This window comes from Mustela nigripes, chromosome 8, assembly GCF_022355385.1.
Source record: "Mustela nigripes isolate SB6536 chromosome 8, MUSNIG.SB6536, whole genome shotgun sequence".
In the NCBI taxonomy this organism is placed as follows: Eukaryota; Metazoa; Chordata; class Mammalia; order Carnivora; family Mustelidae; genus Mustela; species Mustela nigripes.
Genome location: NC_081564.1, coordinates 71,461,444 through 71,480,933, shown reverse-complemented (window position 1 = coordinate 71,480,933; position 19,490 = coordinate 71,461,444). Strand labels below are relative to the sequence as shown.

The 19,490-nt window shown below is 37.6% G+C and overlaps 1 protein-coding gene and 2 non-coding genes across 3 annotated transcripts; 1 reads left to right on the top strand and 2 right to left on the bottom strand.

The window, feature by feature from the left end:
* Positions 1-444: 444 nt before the first annotated feature.
* Positions 445-546, top strand: LOC132024018 (U6 spliceosomal RNA). The gene has a single exon (XR_009406138.1). It is a non-coding gene; the product is annotated as a U6 spliceosomal RNA (small nuclear RNA).
* A 724-nt stretch (positions 547-1,270) lies between these two features.
* LOC132023016 (dynactin-associated protein-like) lies at positions 1,271-8,403 on the bottom strand. The gene is made up of 3 exons (XM_059408073.1): positions 8,281-8,403; positions 4,713-4,877; positions 1,271-1,741 (listed from the first exon to the last, which is right to left on the bottom strand). The coding sequence occupies exons 1-3, from the start codon at positions 8,335-8,337 to the stop codon at positions 1,271-1,273; spliced, it is 693 nt and encodes a 230-aa protein (XP_059264056.1). The 5' UTR covers positions 8,338-8,403.
* On the bottom strand, positions 6,604-6,709 carry LOC132024017 (U6 spliceosomal RNA). The gene has a single exon (XR_009406137.1). It is a non-coding gene; the product is annotated as a U6 spliceosomal RNA (small nuclear RNA).
* Positions 8,404-19,490: the final 11,087 nt, after the last annotated feature.

Genomic DNA, 19,490 nt, shown 5'->3' with positions numbered 1-19,490 from the left:
AGATTTTTGCAAAAAAAAATTTTTAATAGAGATTCAAATGCACTTTCACTAAGATTAATGCAAACTAAATATGGTGGCTTACAGGGTAATTATAATCTAAAGAGAAACTGCAGAAACATAAACTTCACCATAACAAAAATTTCTAAATTCTAACATTTTCTCTACATGTTTGTTTAAATCTTCACATATAAAATTTATGCATGTAATTTGTGTATTAAAAATGCTATGTTCTGAATAGAAACCAATATATATTAAAATCTAAATGACTAATTTTACTCTGAAGTTTTATATAAAATTTCTTAAAAGATTTTCTCAATAAATTGGGTTACCTTGTCCATAGAAATTATATTATTTTGAAATATAGAAACAAAAGCAGATCTGTATGGCATAAATGTTCAGATCTTTAAAAATAAAATCAGTATTAAGACTTCTGAAACTCCATGCTTGCTTTGGCAGCACATGTACTAAAATTGGAATGATACAGAGAAGATTAGCATGGCCCTATACAAGGATGACATGCAAATTCGTGAAATGTTCCATATTTAAATAAAAAAAAAGACTTTTGGAACTCCTAAAGTATTGATTTAGTGAAAGTTCAGATAATTATTCCATTGCACACTAAATTATTGTTATTCAACAGGCACCAGGGTAGCTGCCACAAGTATAATGGAGTGATGGCGGTAGGTATAGATTCAGCAGATATTGGAGAAGAGGCAGCTACTATTTGGGAGAAAAGCCAGTGAGGAGAATGGTTGTAGGCTGTTGTAGTGATCATAACGAAAGCATAACTTGTCACAGAAGAGAACATTTTGACAAATGATGGTAACTCTAGTAAAGTGAAAATGGTGGCATTTGTACTTTAGGTGACTAGTGAAGATTACAGATGGTTGAAGGAGAGCAATGAACACTGTTAGTCTAAACTAAGTGACAGTTACAGTAGTTGTAGGGGAAGTAGGAGGATGGTAGTTGTAGATTCAGCTGAAGTAAGTCATGCTGTGGGTTCAGTTAAAGAGACGGTAGATGTAGTAACTGTTTTGGTTGTCCACTAAGATTAAGCTATAATGGCATTTGTTGTTACTGAAGTTGCAACAGTTGTAGATTCTGTTAAAGTGGCATCAGCTGGGGTTTCACTTGAAGTGGTGGTTGTAGCTTTTGTGGTTATATGTTCAGTTGAAGTGATAGTGGTAGCTGTTGTACCTGTGGGTTTCCTTTAAGGGGTGACTGAGGTTGTGTTTGTAAGTCTGGTTGTGGTGGTGGTGATGGTTGTCAGTCATGTTGAGGTGTTGGTGACACCTGTTGAGGCTGCAGATCCTGTTGCTGTGGTGGTGGCACCTGTTGAGGCTGTAGATCCTGTTGTAGCGACGGTGGCACCTGCCAAGGTTGTAGATTCTGCTGTAGTGACTGTGAGGTCTGTCAAGGTTGTAGGTCCTGTTGTAGTGGTGGTGGGGGCTGTGGAGGTTGTAGGTTCAGTGGACATTGCAGTGGTTGTAGATTCCGTGGAAGTAGTTATAGTTGTAGGTTCAGTTGAAGTGGTGGTCACTGCAGGTTTGGTAGTAGTAGATGTCATTGTGGGAATGTCATTGTTGGAGGGTAGCTGGCTAGTAATGGGAGAATTGTCACTTCCTCTATTGTTCACCAGACATATTATGAGTACTCCAATTGCTGTTGTTATCACAGAGGCTAAGAGACAAGCCAAAAAGACTTCCCACAGAGACCAGTTATTACAGCAATTTCCTTTTACCTAAGAAGAGTGTAAATGGCAATATCAGTAATGAAAAACAAAAATGCTTCTGACTTTTCATTTCTTTTGTGTTCTTTATACCTTAGTGCATTAACATGATTAGAATCCCTCTATATCGCTGAAGAAATTTAAGCTTAAAGTCCAAGTCTTTATCCAGGTGAAAGTAATTGCATCCTTTCTCTAACATTAGAATAAATCAATATGTATCAATATCTCATCTTCTTTTATTCCAGTTTCCAGTGATGCAAGGAGAGAGTGTTATCTTTTCGCATAAGCAGAACAGCACTCCAATGGTGAATTCTCTGTCATATACCCAGTCCTTCACTGGATATTGTCATTACCCCAAACTGTTCCACTTCCAAACTCAGTCTCTCAAGAATCCCATGCTCTCACCATCATCTCTTCTCCTTCCAACTTATTTATTCAATTATTCCTATAGCAACCTTTCTTCCATCTTATTAAAATCATTGGTCAGGGCACGTGGGTGGCTCAGCTGGTTAAACGTCTGACTCTTGGTTTAGCTCAGGTCATGATCTCAAAGTCCTGGGATCGAGCCCCACATTGGGCTGCACACTCACCAAGGAGTCCGCTGGAGGATTTTCTTCCTCTCTCTCCCTCTCTCTCTGCCCCTCCCTCTGCTCGCATTCATTGTCTCTCTTTCTCTCTCTAAAATAAATAAATACAATCTTTAATAATAATTCAAAATTATTGGCCCAGCAGATCTTGTTTCACTCACATACCTCCTTATCCACCTTTTGTTCCATAGTCCATTATTTCAATAACACTAATTCCCTAAAATCTCTTGCACTTCCCTCATCATTCCTCCATCTGGCAAATAAATGATTGTTTTCTCTGGACTTGGCTTAAGCAGCCACACTGTCAGGGAAAGTCAAGTACCTGGACAAATCAGAGTCAAAATAAATGTATGATTACCATTCTTGAATAAATTTTCTGTACTGGTTCCATCATCCTATTACATTTATCTAAGATACTCTCTCGTATCGTAAATCTTTCTCAATCTTCTCTCTCTTCAAACTTGTAACCTCCACTCACCAACCCTTGCACACAAATTGACCCCCTCATTCCCATTAAATGACTTCACCTCTTCTCTATTTCATTGAAACCATCAAATGGAAAGTCTCTGAAAGCCCCACTAGGTACCAAATCTGCAAATCTAAGTATGCCTGGGCCCCACCTCTCTTCCCTCCCTGATTGACACAGAGGAGCTGTCCCATCCTCCTGCCTAAAGCAGATCTACCAATCCGTCCTTGGATCCCGCCCCTCCCCATCCTCTGCCTACCCTCAGCCCTCCATCTCCACTCTTATCAGCAACATTTTTTTTTTCATTCTTCCTCTGGGACTAAATACTTCACCACGTTCCTATTAAATGACTTCTTCCTTTTAACATTTATATACAGTCAAATCTCTTCCATCTCAAACAAAAAATTTCCTTTGATTCCAAATTCCTCTCTAGCTTCTTCCACTTCTCTTTCTCTGGAAAATGAAATTTCTGGAGACTCATCTAAATGCAACATCTCCATTGCATACCTTTCAACCCAATCTTCTCTGGCTTCTGCCTCTGCCATGCCACTAAAATACCTCTTACTAAAGTCACCAATGACATTCATTCTCTCAGATCTAACTGACATATTTTAACCTGCACCATACGCAAGCCCTCAGTAACATCTGCCTCTGAAGACCATCCTTCCTGTCTTGAATAGTCTCCTCCTTTGGCTTCTATGATATTCCATTCTCATTGGTTTCCTCCTAACCTCCCCCCCACCACCAGAATCTTCCCAGTTTCTTTTATAGGCTCAATATCCATGCTCAGCTTTTATTGTTCACATTCCCAGGTCCTTGTCTCTTTTACTCTAGGTTTAGGGTCAGCAAAAGGGCCAGATAGTGCATAGTTTCATCTTTGTGAGCCATACAATTTTGGTCACAATTACTGCAACCTGTCAATGGAGTCTTAAAGCAGCCATAGACATTAACCAAACGAGTGGAGCTCAGGCATTGGTAGTTCTTAAAAAAATCTAAAATGCAGCTGGGGTTAAAAAGTAGCAGACTAGATTTTATTTAAGACTTCTCAATACTAGGATTACATAAATTAGTTTGCCTCTGCCAATAAGAAGGAACATGTTCTAACTCCATCTTACTGAGTTCATCCATTCTTGTACATTGTCTCAGCAACAGTATGAACAGTTTATATTTTTATCCAGAATCAAGAAACAAGGTTCAGACTCTCTACGGCAAGATTAAGCAACAGAGGGTAGGAATTCCAGACTCAGGGAAACCCAAACAAACTTTCAAGTAGAATAAGTAATTTATAGTCAAGGTCAAATTTCTATAATAGGATTGAAGTCCTGAGGTAAAGTTAATTCAGCCAATGGATAAGGTCAGGAACCAAAGAGAGCTGGATCTAGTCTCCAAAGCTAGGGGAAGGTATCTGGAGAACAGAGTCAGGTTTCTATGTTAAGGTCAAGTGCGTCAGAGGTCAGATTAAAGAAACTTATAGAATGTGCAACATACAGATCTGGAGGCTAGAATAGCAGAAGAAAATAAGGAGATCACCAACTGAGTAAGACCCTTGAAACTCTGAATATGACACAGTCTCCCATCACACTCTAGTTTGTGTATAAACCCGACATTGCCGGCATATATGCTCCTCTGCCTCTCCCCACCTACATTTATACTTCACATTTATGCTCTTTTGTCATATATTTTCTCTCTGTGCAAATATCTGAGTTCCCAACTAGAACATTAGCTCTTAGAAAACAGGAATTATCGAATATTATTATTCTTATAAATTGTCTCACAGTGACTTATAATGATATTGAGAATACAGCAGATGCTTAACATGAATGCAGGTGAATTAAATGATCGAATATATTTCCTGAGAAATAATAGAACAAATATGTCCCTGTATAGAACACATTCCAACCTGGGTAGAAGCTGCTATATCAAACAATACCTGTGCATTGGATAATTCTATGTGTGGGCATCGTGAGTGTACAAGGACTCCTGGGCTCACATACAGTCCAGTTAAGTTGGAAGAGACATGACTGGTTGTGTCATTTGAAGGTCGGTGCCAGCATGCAGAGCTGTGAGCCTCTTGGTCATCTGAACACGTGATTGGCTAGAAAAATAAAGCACAAGTGAATAGGAAGCCATGGTGTTGCATTTCTAAAGTAAATTCTTCTATCAAACATAATCAAGAGTATCACTTTTAAAAGGGATAAAGCATAACAAAACTTTTAAAAGGAATGTTTTCTTCTTATATTCTGAAAATCAAAAAAATCTAGATAGATTATTACATGTTGCATAATAAAAATGTTACCAATGTTCCAGATCAGGAATGTATGTCATTCCGTCTTCTCTACAATATTATTTGCATTATTAAATGCCCTCACGTTGCAAGCTGCTGTAGGTGAAGCATGTATTAGGAAGTCTCTATTCCTATAAGGATAGAGCCAAATTCTTGCAGTTTATCAGGTACAACCTGTTTAGGTCATTTGGGAAATGAAAATATTAGAGCCAAAAGAGGTGAGGTTATTATTATTATTATTATTATTATTATTATCATCATCACCGTCATCCCATAATGACATAATAGCAAGCTTTGGAGCTCAAACCTTCCAGTCTTAAGTCCAGTGTACTTTCCACTCCACTCTATTGCATACAGTATGTTATTATACCAAACTATGGCAAGATATTAATATAGTGTATACTAATCTACACTATACTAATGAGAAATTCTCAAACAAAAAGACTCCTTCCATCTATGCAATGGAACCTGTATGCCCATGACAAAGAGACCGAAGACAAATTATTTGTCAGTTTGTGATATGTTTATGCTGACTTCCTCTTGGACATATAATCATGTAAATGCAGTTCTCAACAACAACAAAAAGGTCTCTACTCTTAGGAAGTTTGTATGCTAATATAACAGGGAGGCATAACAATTGCAAAATATTGTTGAGAAAGGAGGCAATAAGGATTAAACATGGGGTGGGCTCAGTAGGAAAGATTTGGGGGAAGAGGTGTTTTAGAAAGGGAAAGAACAAGGTGAAACAACAATGGGAGAGGATTAAGCTCAGGAATTATGGAACTGGGCCAAGAGTTTTTTTACACCTCAAAAACTACATAGGACTGTTGGGGGATCTTCGTCTCATAGAATCATGTTTCTTTCTGTTGTGAGTCAAGGGCATCTCTGCCTCTCCTTGTTCATCTTCCAAAGGCAAAACCTAAAACTACACATTGTAGATTTGCTATGAGAGTTAGTGAGTAGATACTGGAAGAGGGTTAGAGCAATGTCTGTATGTACTCTGTAAGTGTTGGCTGTCAGTGGTAGTAGTGGTAGTTGTCGCAGCAGCATTTTTATTCCTCCTGTTGCTACAACTAGTTGTCTTGGGTCATGTTGATTTATAACCCATTACTAAATAGCTATAAAAATTGCTGGTCCATCAACTCATGAGTTCCATAAAACTGTCAGATTAGAATTGTATTTTATGTACTTACTGGTCCATTGAGAACAACCGTGAACAACACAAAAAATAAATATGATTGCTATTAATTGTAGATAAGATGGAACACTCTGGCAGTAGAGATTGCAAAGTTATATTTTTCTGTTATATCAAAGAAATAAAGAAAACAACTATACGTTTTATTGAATAAAACTGAACAAACTCCATGTTATTCAATAGATAAATTTGAGCAATGTTGGACTTACCTTTAGTAACAACCTTGCTTATTTTGCTAAGTACCAATGCCTTAGTTATTATCAAGTTTGCCTGTAGTTGATGAACTGAAATAAATAAATAAATAAATAAATAAATAAATAAATATATATATATATATATATTTTAAATATGGAATGCTTCACAAATTTGCATGTCGTCTTGCACAGAGACCATGCTAATCTTCTCTGTATCGTTCCAATTTTAGTATATGTGCTGCCAAAGTGAGCACAAACTTAAATATTTTAATGAACTTTGTAAACAAAGTAAAATTCACTCACCAGGCCAGTTTTCCAGAATTTTCTGGCCCTGATGGAATCAGTCCTTTCAAAGAAGAAAAATGATGGGTGGTGTTTATACTAGGGTGGAGAACCTATGATCTAGGCTCAGCTTTGCAGTAATATTGCAACCCAAGTAATAATTTTTACTGTGTTATGTTGCTCTGGCTCTTAGTAGAGGTGGAGTCTCTACACAAAATTGGAACAGTTAAAGAGCTGCAAATGTTTAATCAGATAACCAGCCTTAGCTAAATGGCCACAGGCAACTGAAGTGAATTAGCTATAGTTACCAAAAAGAGTTCTTTGGGTTTTCCTCCTGACTTCATAAGGACTGACTTCAGATCTCATACATCCCAACAGAAAAACCAAACACCAAAATTTATTTTGTTTTTGCCTATAATCTTCAAATAATTCTTAAACTTCATTACTGAATTTGGTCTTAAGGGAAAAATACTTTTATAACTGTACTTTAAATATCCATAATACAGTGAAATAGTCACCTATCTAGATATATGCTATAAAAACAACTCAAAATAATATTTGTAAACATCTTCAAGCCTGTTTTTCTCCAGAGAAGCTATGCAGATGGTGAAAGGGATTCTTTTTTCCCATCTGAGTATTCAGGCATCCTGAAGATCCAATCATAGAGTGTCAAACTCCGAGTGACAAGGAGAACAGCTTCAGGAGAGTCCTCTGTAAGATGACTCAAGGGACAAGCCCCTTTTCTTTTGGTACACCAGAAATTCTCCAGGGGAGTCTTTTGTTCACCTAACACCTACAGAGCCAAGACTTTCTTCTTTGGCTTATCTTGTAGGCAATTAACACAGGCTAATTGCCATAGCTCCAAATTGCAAAGCAAAAATATTTCATTCATTCTTCAGGCAGTGAATTTTAACTTACTATTTTAATTTGTAGCACACTTCCATCCTTCATTCTCATACCAAAGGTTACTTGTTCAGATATGAAAAGCACTTACAGCTATACAGTGAAGGCTTGATTCTTGATGTAAAACATTGGAAGACAGATAATATAACCACATTTTTATACAAAGTGAGGATTTTTAGAGGATTTCTTTCTTAGGCCTAATGATAAGATCCAAGATTAATATCTGGATTTTCAGCATATTTAGATATCTAAGTTCTAACAGGTTTAGTCTATAAAAGCGAAGATTCAAATTGTAAAAATATTACTTCAAAACCAAACCAAAGATATCACTGGAGCTTCAGGTTTCCACGATGGTGAATACAGAAAGTTAGATGGCTTTATTTGTGTATCACGTGGTAATGGAAACATTGGCAATGCTTTAAATTAGCAAATATGCAAAACAATTTCTAAAGTAAAATACAGAAGAATATAACATGAAAAGTTGAAACAGAAGAATTTAATACATGGCTACTCTTCATTTTAGAGAATAATGCAAAATTATGACATTGACCATGTAGTAGTAAAGAGATTCATTGATTCTCAAGACTGAAAATCAGATGGCAATATAGGCAAAGTATTAAAATAGGGCAGCAATACTCACAGACTGGTTTTCAGAGCATTCAACATTTACTACATATTTCCCATGCTTCCTGTCCATTCTTGTGCTTCCACCACAGGCTTAACTCCAAGGATATTTCTCAATTCCTGTGCAGCCCTTTATATCTGCGACCTGAGAAATAATTTAAATGACTAGTGGAAAATCAACTCTGATGCATCAATGCAGGTGAGGATTAAACTAAGTAATAAGTAGTTATGCATTAAAGTGGAATCTACTTTACAGAAGGAAATGAAGTGTTAATCACAGAAAACCAATACAGCCTTTGAGTGCTACTGTGATTACTCCCTCAACGACACTCATGAGAGAAAGGAACTTTGAAAATCTTACATAATCAAATTTTTTTCTTCCCTTTGGCCCCATCTTTCAGACACATGTCTTCTATTTTAGGACCAACCAAAGAAAAAAAAATGTGAGTTGGAAGTTTCCCATTGTTTTCTCTTTACCCACGCATGAATGCTTTCTTGCCTTTGTGGGCACCATCTCTTAGTCACCCATGACCTTAGGATGGCTTCACCTTTTCAGTCTCAAGGCTGGTGTCTGGAAGTCTACTTGGGCAGTTACTCAGGAATTAACATGCATTTAAAAATTATTAAAATCTGCTTCCTAGCCTAGGCAATGATGCCAAAGGAATGAAAGAATGTTGAAAATCTTGAGGAAGAGTTTTGTTGTCATTTTGTCAAGAAATCTAGTTTGTCTCAAATTGAAAAAGGATGAACTTTTATTGATTTATTCACTCAACAGTTGAGAGCACTGAGTTTCTAAAGTGTGCCAGGGACTTTTCCTAGTACAAAAAGTTGAGTAGCAAACAAAACAGACCACACCAGTGTGTATTCTGTATCTGACACTTTTAGATTCTGAATTCTTTGATCCTTTGAAATTTATCTTATAAACGTACTCAACACCTTCAGCTTAAGTAGCTTTACAGGATCTGAAATGACATAGCATCAAACCTTAGGACATAGAGATCATAGAAAAACAACCAAAGCTTTGAAAAGCTGGGAAGGGAATTGTTCTAAGGAGGAGTAAAAACATAATGACTACTCTTACTCCTGTTGAAACAAAGCCAAGGATGCCTATGTATGGCCATGGACTACAAAGGATATACATGGGTCAAAGATGTTAATAATACTAAACATGACCTTCTAGTGAACTGATTTCTTTGAAAACCAGAATGATAAAATTACCAAATAAGGGGTATAAACTTGACTGTATTTGCTTCAAAATATCACTATACTTATATTCTTAGGAGACACTTACTTTAATTTGGTACTAGTGCAACATAGCTGGGGTGTAGGAAGAACTCCATTATTTTGGACAGCATCTGCACATTATAGCAATGGCACAGAGAGTGAAAGTTTACTCTATCCCTTGATCTCATGCTCACAATCTTTAATCCATCTACGAGTAGCAGCAAGGCTCAGTTCCAAAGTTTGGAAGAAAAACATAGAAAATATTAAATTTATTTAAAATAGCCACAAAATTAAACAACACATTGTCCCAAAGCTAAATTTACCATGTAAATATTAGAGTTTTGTTTATTTTGTGGAAAACAATTCTTCAGCGTGGATTATTAACAATTCTCATGAATGCCTCCATCCAAAGGTCAACAGAAGAACACAAAACACATCTGGATTGTTATAAAGAAAGAAAGCATGGGTATCTCTCATTCTGTCAAAATCTCCTATAAAAAGTCTTCATTGACAGGATTTATAGCCAAAAAGAAACCTGAAATTCTCACTGACTGACAGTAGTTGAGGGAATTGTTTGATAGCTGACCAATCTTTAGGGGAAAGTTCTATTCCTCATTCATCTAATAGGTGAATTGCATTGTTATCTGAGAGTCTAAGTCAAAAGTATTTTTTTTAAATCATGTTACTCAAACAAATCTTTCTTGCCTGAAATTTCACTATGCTTTGATTATTACTTCTTTGGCCAGTTTATAATACGAGATCCAATATGTTGGATATTTTAGGGAAAGGAATTATTACGTTTTGTTTTTCATTCTGTTGTTGGCATTTAAAATAAGCAATCAGGCAGGATTTCAAGCCTAAGTAAAATACAGATATAGAACCCAAATAATTCAAAAGTATGAAAGATCATTGTGAAAAAAAAGGGACAAAAATATATTTCCAAAGTGCCCTATCATATTTATTATCAAAGCAATCAGAAGCAATCATTTAAAGTTAAAAATGAACACTGAAAATTTAAGCAAATGTGTTTTATATATGGTGATCATAATACTATCAGGGTGTTCTTTATTACAGTTATCAAAGCTGACTCAATCTCCATAGCAAGTGTTCCTTCCCTGAATCAAAAGTAGTTAAAAAGTATTTCAGTAAAACAATGGCGTTAGAATAATTAGCCTTACTTAAAAATAGAAACTTCAGGAGAAAACCATGCTTTAATGTATGCCACTGAATTTCTTAATTATAGATTTGAAGTGTACTTACAAATTTTAAATATGTTTATACTGACAAACATGGTCTTTCATTAACTTATTCCCAACTGTTTATTGAGCACCTAACACATGTCTCAAACCTGGGGATCCAGACAGTATTGATTCAGACAGAGAAGACCCTTATTGACCCCTACCCTTCGTTTATTGAATGTTTGGCTTTGAACTTTCAATTTTATTTAAATTGTAATAGCTTTGTTTAAACAAAGAATGTTCTTTTTTATTTATTTCAAGATATGTGTGTTTTGTATGATGGGAAGTTGTTTCCATCACAGTAAATACATCGGCTTCTACAGAATAAACAGAAACTGCATAATGCATCTCTGTTTGACCATAGGGACTGGAAATTTATGGCTTTTGCAAGGTCTGGAATTCCATTTGATGGTGACCTTCATGGTTCAGAAGTTCTCTTTTTTTTTTTTTTTTTTTAAGATTTTCCCTGCTGAGCAGAGAGCCTGATGCAGGGCTCGATCCCAAGACCCTGGGATCATGAGCCGAAGGCAGAGGACCAATTCACTGAGCCACCCAGGCACCCCTGGAAGTTCTCTTTTTTTACCAAGCTAAAATTTTTCTTGTTCCTTCAATGGCCTTAAACTCTGGTCCTGCTATGTCTGGAGACACCCAAAATTAAATCATTCTTTCTTCAAAATACGGGTCTGCAATCCTTAATTCACAATTCCAAAATTGAAAAGCCTTTGAAAACATTATTTTGAATATTTGGCATTAATTTGTTTGGCAGCAAAAGTTAATCAAAACTAACTATTTTTAGCCTTTAATAAATTTGGCATGATAAGTCACAAGTTTAATTACAAAAATATCAATATCTATTGCAGGTTTTCTATCACGGTCCTCATGGGGGTATTGTATAATGTTTCATATTGCCTTTATAAGACTTTTAAAAATCTGAATTATAAAACACATCTCACCTCACCTAAGTGCTTCTTATGAGGGACTATATATGTGGCTTGTAGAAATTTTATAATTTTTTTTAAAAAAATTAGAGTGTGTGGACCTCAGAATCTCAGACTTCCCATTCTTCTGTTATCTATAGCCATTGTTGATTGCTTAATATATAACATATTGTGCCAAAAGAAGGTTGCAGAGAAAAGGTGAAAGAATATTTGAGGCTAAATTTATTGGGAAGATCATACAACTGTTGAACCTTTAGAGACTCTGGTGACATATGTCAAGATAATTAGGGAAATATGGATGTTTACTGTAAGCAAGGCCAGGGTGGTGCTATCATCTGGAATTAGACATGCCCAGAAGGATAGAGTTGCTGGAAATCAGGTTCCAAGTACCACTTGGCAATTCCTAGCCCAGCCTAGGGCTCCAGGCTTCATTAAGCAATTGCAAGAAATAGACCAGTTATTAGAGGGGGAACTCAGAATCATAATTTAAGAAAATCTCAGGTCTACCTAGTCAAGCAAGGAGAGAAATTGGGACTTGTAAGTTCTGGAATCATACCTTGTCAGAAATGGGGCCTATGTGTGGAGGCCAAGAAAAACAAGGCTGTACCCATCTCGAGTCTAGCCCTGACATAAGTGCAGCCATCTTGATGTTCCAGATTATTACAAAATATTTCTTGGGTTTTGACCTACTCAGGTTAGCACTTTAAACAGTCCCTCTCTCCTTTAATGATTGATTTAAACCCCTGGACTCAGCTGCCTCTGTCTTTCATAACTCCCCTATACAATCCCCAACTGATCAATGTTGACCCGAGTATGTAGGGACAACTCTATGCCCCTTCTCAGCAGGAAGAAGTTACACAGAAGATGAGACCTTCCACCCTCAACAACCTTAAAGATTTAAGGGTCAAAATTGTTCAGGGGAAAATATGGAGGCCGAGAAAATCAAGGCCATCCCACCTCAGGTTTAGCCTTAGCGTAAGTACAGCCATCTTAGCTCTGGCAGCCATCTCAGACCCCTGTGCCCAACGGCTGAACTTTCCCCCACCCTGCTTTAGTAACCCCCACCCTATTTTGGTTCCAGGGAGCCCCACCCTGCTTTAGTTCCAGAGACCCCCACCCTGCTTTAGTAAGCCCCACCCTGTTTTGGTTCCAGAGACCCCCTACCCTGCTTTGGTTGCAGGAATCCCACCCTGCTTTAGTAACAGGAACCCATAAATACCCTTGCCTTAACTAAGCTCGGGGTCCAAGTCCCTACTCAGCTGTGATGGGTATACTTGGGCCCAAGCTTAAGCTTGTCGAATAAACCTTCGTGTGATTGCATCGGTGCTTGGCTCCTTGGTGGTCTCTCGGACGCCAAAAACTCAGGCACAACATATGGAAGTTTGGGGTCAACCCTATACCTGGGATTAGAATAAGACCTAAGAGCTGAGCGATGGAACATCATAGTCCTACTCAGAGTACGGTGGACAGAGCAGAACCAGCAGGCCCACAGTTCCAAGGTGGGGCTTTGCTTATGTCATCAGCCTTACATGGTGTTGAATGGGTGATGAAGATGGGGACTCTATGGGACTGAGGAAGCTCTAGAACAAATATCTTTCCATGATATGACAGAAATAAAAATGTTTTATATTTCATTAGGGTCATCTCTCTGTCTTTATCCCCATGTTCCCTTTCTTCCTACCAGAGGTAACCACTCCTCTCAATTTGATGTTTATATTTCCTTTATATTTTTCTATGTTTTAACATATTCCAAAAAATATGTAATTTTTTGCATGTTTTAAAATGTATATGAAACCTATCATAGTGTGTTTTTTGACAATATGGGTTTTTTTGGCCCAGAGTAGGTTTATAAAATTCAATGACACTGATACTCTATCCCATTCATTTTCACTGTTTTGTAGTATTTCATTGATTGAAGATAACACAATTATTATTCTGTTCTCCTAGAGATACAAATTGAGTTTGGTTCCATTATTATAAACAATGATGTTATGAATATTCTAGTATATGTCTTCCTAGAAACATTTATAATAATTTTTCTAAAAAATTTTTTTTTCTAAAGGATGTGAAGGGGCATCCGAGTGGCTCAGTCAGTTAAGTGTCTGACTCTTGGTTTTAGCTCAGGTCAAAATCTCAGGGTCATGGGATGGAGCCCCACATCAGGCTCCACACTCAGCATGGTGTCTCCTTGAAATTCTTTCCCCTTCCTCTTCCTTCCTCCCACCCTCTCTCTTTCTTTCCCTCTCTCTCAAATAAAAAAATAAAATCTTTAAAAAAAAATTTTTTTTCAAGATGTATAATGTAGAGTGAAATTCCTGGATCATCAGGTGTGTATTTTTTCAACTTCACCACATCTTCCCAAAATTGTTTCCAAGTGGGTATGAATACCCACTCCCATAATAGCATTTTCATTTTTTCACAAGTGCTAACTCTTCATGTTGTCAAACTTCTAATTTTGCTAGCATGTGTACAACAAATATTCTGCTGATTTAACTTTTTTTCACCCTACGTACATGAATGTTGGAGTTTATAGGTCTTCTTTGTTTTTGAGCTATACAATAGATGTTTATTATGGAAATTTTTGTTTTATTTACTTTGTTTTTTCCACTTTGTATGGACATCAGAAATAAATGTAGGGAGGTTCAGAACTAGGTGGTTGTTCTCATGCTACAGGAATTAGAAAACCTCTGGTTTTTAGCCATACATTTTTTGAATTGTGATCACACTACACACACACAGTATATTCTTTCACATTTAACATTTTAGCATATGCATTTGCCCCAGTAATTTAAAGTATTTTAAAAAACAATACATTTAATGCCCAGCGTGATGTCATATGTGAATTAGTTGAGCTAACCTATTAGGTTCTTTTATGTCCTCAATTATGAGTAATATGGAAAGGTATTATAATCTATATTTCAAGCTATTTTCCATGACCAATTCCTAGAAAATGGGATTACGCAGCCAAACAACATTGACAGAAGGACAGGAAACATGTGTGGGAGTGTATTCTGAGAGTGCTGGTCCAGAAAGAAAGGATCTTTACATGGGATTGAACTGAATGTAATGACACAGGTATACCTATTCAAGGTTCTAGATTTAATGTCCTAGCTTGAGGAGCCCGGAGTAGCCCTGATGGTTGCTCATTTGGTTGCATAAAACCAAGACAGTGGTGCGTTACATTTAATGGAGCCAAAATGACACAATTTCTTTGATAGAATATTAAAAAAAATTAAAAACATAAAGGCTTGGGACTAGATATGTTGCACTGAATTTGTCATGTGAGTTTCTGACCTATCCTGTGATTGCTTCCCTCAGGAGGACCCAGACAAAAAGCCCTCCATCATGTAGTAAAAAGATCCCATCAGGAAGGGCAGAACCACTGCCCTCCTTGGAAAGCTCTGGAGGCAGAGCCTTCTGCAGGCTGGGGAAATGCATATAAGATAACATTCTGAAGTGAAAGGCAAGTTGCTTTATTTTTCATGTCCACTAACTTAATGGCATATTGCTTGGTGGACCTGTTTTATTTTGGAGGCACCATATATGACTTCTTTATGTTTTTCCTGACTCACTTTATCAACCCATTAGAATGCTTTGGCTGTTAGATATAATGGGTTTATCTGATCCACTAAGACATTGAAGTTGGCCAGTGACACAGTGTATGCTTTCAAGAGAAGGCTCTGCAACTGTCCTAAATAGAGAATGGTTATCTGCAAAATAGGACATGGATTGTCCCAAAATACTGGATTCTCTAATTGAGCCTGCCAGAGGTCAGATGCCATATCTCAATTTTCCACAATTGCCCAGAGCTCTATGGCATCTTCTGAGTCTTAGGCATAAATGCCTTGTCTACTTTTACTGAAGTACCCCTTCTTGAAGGTGTGTACCACCACACATGCCCAACTTCATGACTTGGTGGATCAGTTCATAACAGTCAGCTCAGGTCATACAGCTACTTGGAATCCCATGGTCTGACATTTAGACTATCAGGGCCTAGAAAAAATTGTGACACCTTACACAAATCACCGATCTACTGATGAGTTAAAGAAGTCAGACACAAAATTGCATGTACTGTGTGGTTCCATTCACATGAAGTTTAAAAATAGGCAAGTCGAATCTATGGTGACAGAAGTCCAATTGTTGTGACCCTTGGTGGGATACCGACTTACGGAAACCACAGGGAACTTGTATGATGTTACCGTTTGTTGTTCTACTCCAAGGATTTTAATTTAAATTTCACTTTAATTTTAATAGCACTTCAACTGACCTGACAATCACTTTAGGAAATACCCCTTCAGCTAAATCCACAACAACTTTAACTTCTACTGATCCTACTACTACATGGTTACCATTATTACCAACATTTCAATTCAACCCTCTACTAATAGTACTTCAAGTGAACATAATTCTTACCCTACTTCACCTAAAAGGCAACTATCACAATGTCTACTAACTCTACCACTATCATCATGTCAAATTAAGCTACATCTATTCCTTCAGCTGAGCCTACAATTTCTACAGCTACTTCTACTTCAACTAAACACACAGCCCACAACAAGTACCGGCACAACCACTGACTTTGCTTCCAGTGAATCTTCTACTGCAAATGCTAATGCCACAACTCTCAAGGCAAAACACTACAATAACCTTCTCTACCAGCAACCCAATCTTTAATTACTACCTTGATTATGTTACATCTAACCATCCCCACAGTCACTCATACTCAAATTTGAATGTACAAATGCTATCACAAGTGTTTATTTGGTCAACAGAAATATTTCACTGGACCTGATAGTCATAAAACTTAAACTACTCCAACAATAACAAGTTGGCCCATTATCAATGCCACAACACCAAATCCATCTCATTTATCTTCTATATCTATCAGATCTCGATTTTATTGATGTTTTAGTGGAAGTTCTAGTTTTCAGTCCAGTACAAATTATGGTAGTTGTAGTTTCAAATAGAGCTATGCTTGTTTCAATTTCATTTAACCTGGTAATAGTGGTTATGACAGTACCTTGTTCAGTGGACACAACAGAAGAAGTACATTTGTGGTGATGCTGGTTATGCTTGTAAATTTCATTGGTAATGGTTATGGCTTCAGGTGAAAGTAATGGTTCCTCTGGAAGCTGTAGTTTCAACTGAAGCAGTAGTAGTTGTGGGTTCCATACAAGTGTCTCCTCAGTTGACATAGTGTTACTTGTGGGTTCAGCTGACACATGGCGATTGCTATTGGGATTGTCATTTCTGCTAATGTACTAGTGGAGACTGGTAATAGATACGGTTGAAGTGTGGTTGGTGTTCTGTAGGTTCTATTGAAATGGTGGTGGTGGTGGTAGCTGTTATGATTGTACCTACAGTAGAAATTGAAGTGGTTGCAGACTGGCTGCAACCACAACAGCTGCACCAACAATAGCACTGCTGTGCACTACTCCACTGTACTCAATCCTACTATTTCAACAGCCATCAATATCACACTCACAGAACAAAGAACCATAGCTAGCACTACGTCAAGTTCATCTACTCCATCAGAACTACCATCTCTACCTGTACCAGCAGGCTCTACAATTTCTACTGAACCTACAACTACAGTGGCCTCTTTCCCCACTATAGACTGAACTAATGACTGCAATAGCCACCAGTATGATAACTGAAACTGTATCTAGTTCCATAATAATTTACTCTATAATTCACTCTATAATCACAAGGAGAAACAATGACTTCACTTTTACCTAATATGACAAAAGCCTCCAACACTACCAGCACTACCCTCTGTTGGGACCTGCTGCCACAACATTAATCACTCCCCCTTCAACTGAACACATAGCCACATAAACAGAAATTGAATATACAGTCCTATTAGGTTTCTTGATATGGAATATTGTCACTGCTAAAGAAAAGCTTCTTAAAACAATATACCAAATCAATATTAAGGAAGTTGTTCTCATTTTTGTTGTCAATAGACATTCTGCATGGATGCCTGGGTGGCACAATCAGTTAAGCATCTGCCTTTGGCTCAGGTCACAATCCCAGGGTCCTGGGATTAAGCCCCACATCAGGCTCCTTAGTTAGTAGGGAGCCTGCTTCTCCCTACTGCTCCCCCTACTTGTGTTCGCTCTCTCTCTCTCTTTCAAATAAATAAATAAAATATTTTTTAAAAAATAAAATAAAAATATATAATCATCAATATTATTTGGAAAGTCTTCTAGTAATAAATATTGGGCTTAATCTCTAAGCCTCTATTCTAGGAAAGGATTGGTTTTATGCTTTGCCTAACATTAGAAAAAGAAACTTCTCAGATGTACACCTCTCAAATTAAAAAATTTAAAAAGGAGTTGATGGAAATTTGTTAAACATTTACATCTACCCAAAGTGAAACCAGGACAAATGTAGGAGGCTGCCTATATCAGAGGACTACTAAAAGGTTGAATAAAATCCCCTCCTTTCTAATCCTGATAGTACCTGACAGGTCCCACTAATAGGCTTCTTTGGAGCCTTCCGGTATTGATCCCAACATGTTCCCTGGCTAACATTTCAACTCGATTTACTATCTGGCAGCATGAAATTTGGGCCAGGACTGTCCTCGTTGGAGTCCAGCTCCTGTTCGCTGCTTCCATTACATTAACCTTTCTAAGTGTGTGTTTTCTTGTCTGTGGGATGCTGGTAATAAAGACACCTGACTTACAGGACAAACATGGAGCTTTGTGCAAATCAAACAGTGCTGTAACTTCCAAACCATCAACAAGTTAGGCAGTGGACACTGGGCCAGGCTCCCGAGTGAGTGAAGTCACTCCATTCAAACCCCTGAGCCTGTGCCATCAGCCTGGCTGCAGGGCTTTTGTCGCAGGGCTCTTCTGAGGCCAGAATCAAGTAATACGTGCCATGTGGTAAGAACACAGCTGGTCATGTAGTCAACTCTGTAGAAGGATCTGTGAGATGATGATAATGAAGACGACAGAGCAGCAAATATTGCTTATTAATGTTCCTGGATACGCAGCACAACAACAAAAAGAATGCAAGGTCTGGAGTCAAATTTGAGTTTAAATCTAAAAGCTCTGGTATCAAAAGCAAGTTTCTTCCCTCCTCTGAGTCTTGAGGTTTTTTTTTTTTTTTGCTTGTTTATCTCTAAGGTGGTGAATAACATTTACCCCAGCAGTCTTCAGGGAAAGAATCAAAAAGAGGTTGAAATTTTATTTTTTTAATTATTTTTTCTTTATCAGAAGCAGTGTGGTATAGTGATTCAGAGTTTTGGATTCTAAAGATTCAGGGTTGACTTTTATATCTGATTCATAAATAGGCCAATACCTGGAAATTTCCTCAATGTCCTAAGCTCCTATTTCTTCACAAGAAAAGGTAAACCTTTATCCAAGGATAATTGTAAGGATGAAAGAAGACAATAGTGTATATAACATATTTGGTACAATTCCTGACACTTGCTCAATTTTAGAATCTGTGATTAGCTCACTGTCATTTGCTCTTATAACTGAGCTCAGGGCAATAGGAGAGAGGAGCACACGGCTGACACCTTGGAAAGGAATGGAGTGTGTTTCACTGCTAGAAAAAATGGGCTTCAATTTTGGGAAGGAAGCCCCAGGTTGGATGTCCAGGGTTGCAATTAAGAGAAACAGACACTGGGGCGCCTGGGTGGCTCAGTGGGTTAAGCTGCTGCCTTCGGCTCGGGTCATGATCTCAGGGTCCTGGGATCGAGTCCCGCATCAGGCTCTCTGCTCGGCAGGGAGCCTGCTTCCCTCTCTCTCTCTCTCTGCCTGCCTCTCCATCTACTTGTGATTTCTCTCTGTCAAATAAATAAATAAAATCTTTAA

What these genes read in the sequence shown, in the direction of transcription:
- LOC132023016 (XM_059408073.1), bottom strand. Translation starts at nt 8,337, where the DNA reads ATGGACAGGAAGCATGGGAAATATGTAGTAAATGTTGAATGCTCTGAA. An exon ending in AATGCTCTGAAAACCAGTCT is followed by an intron (nt 4,878 to 8,280) that starts GTGAGTATTGCT and finishes TTATTTTTCTAG; the next exon opens with CCAATCACGTGTTCAGATGA. An exon ending in TAGAATTATCCAATGCACAG is followed by an intron (nt 1,742 to 4,712) that starts GTATTGTTTGAT and finishes CACTCTTCTTAG; the next exon opens with GTAAAAGGAAATTGCTGTAA.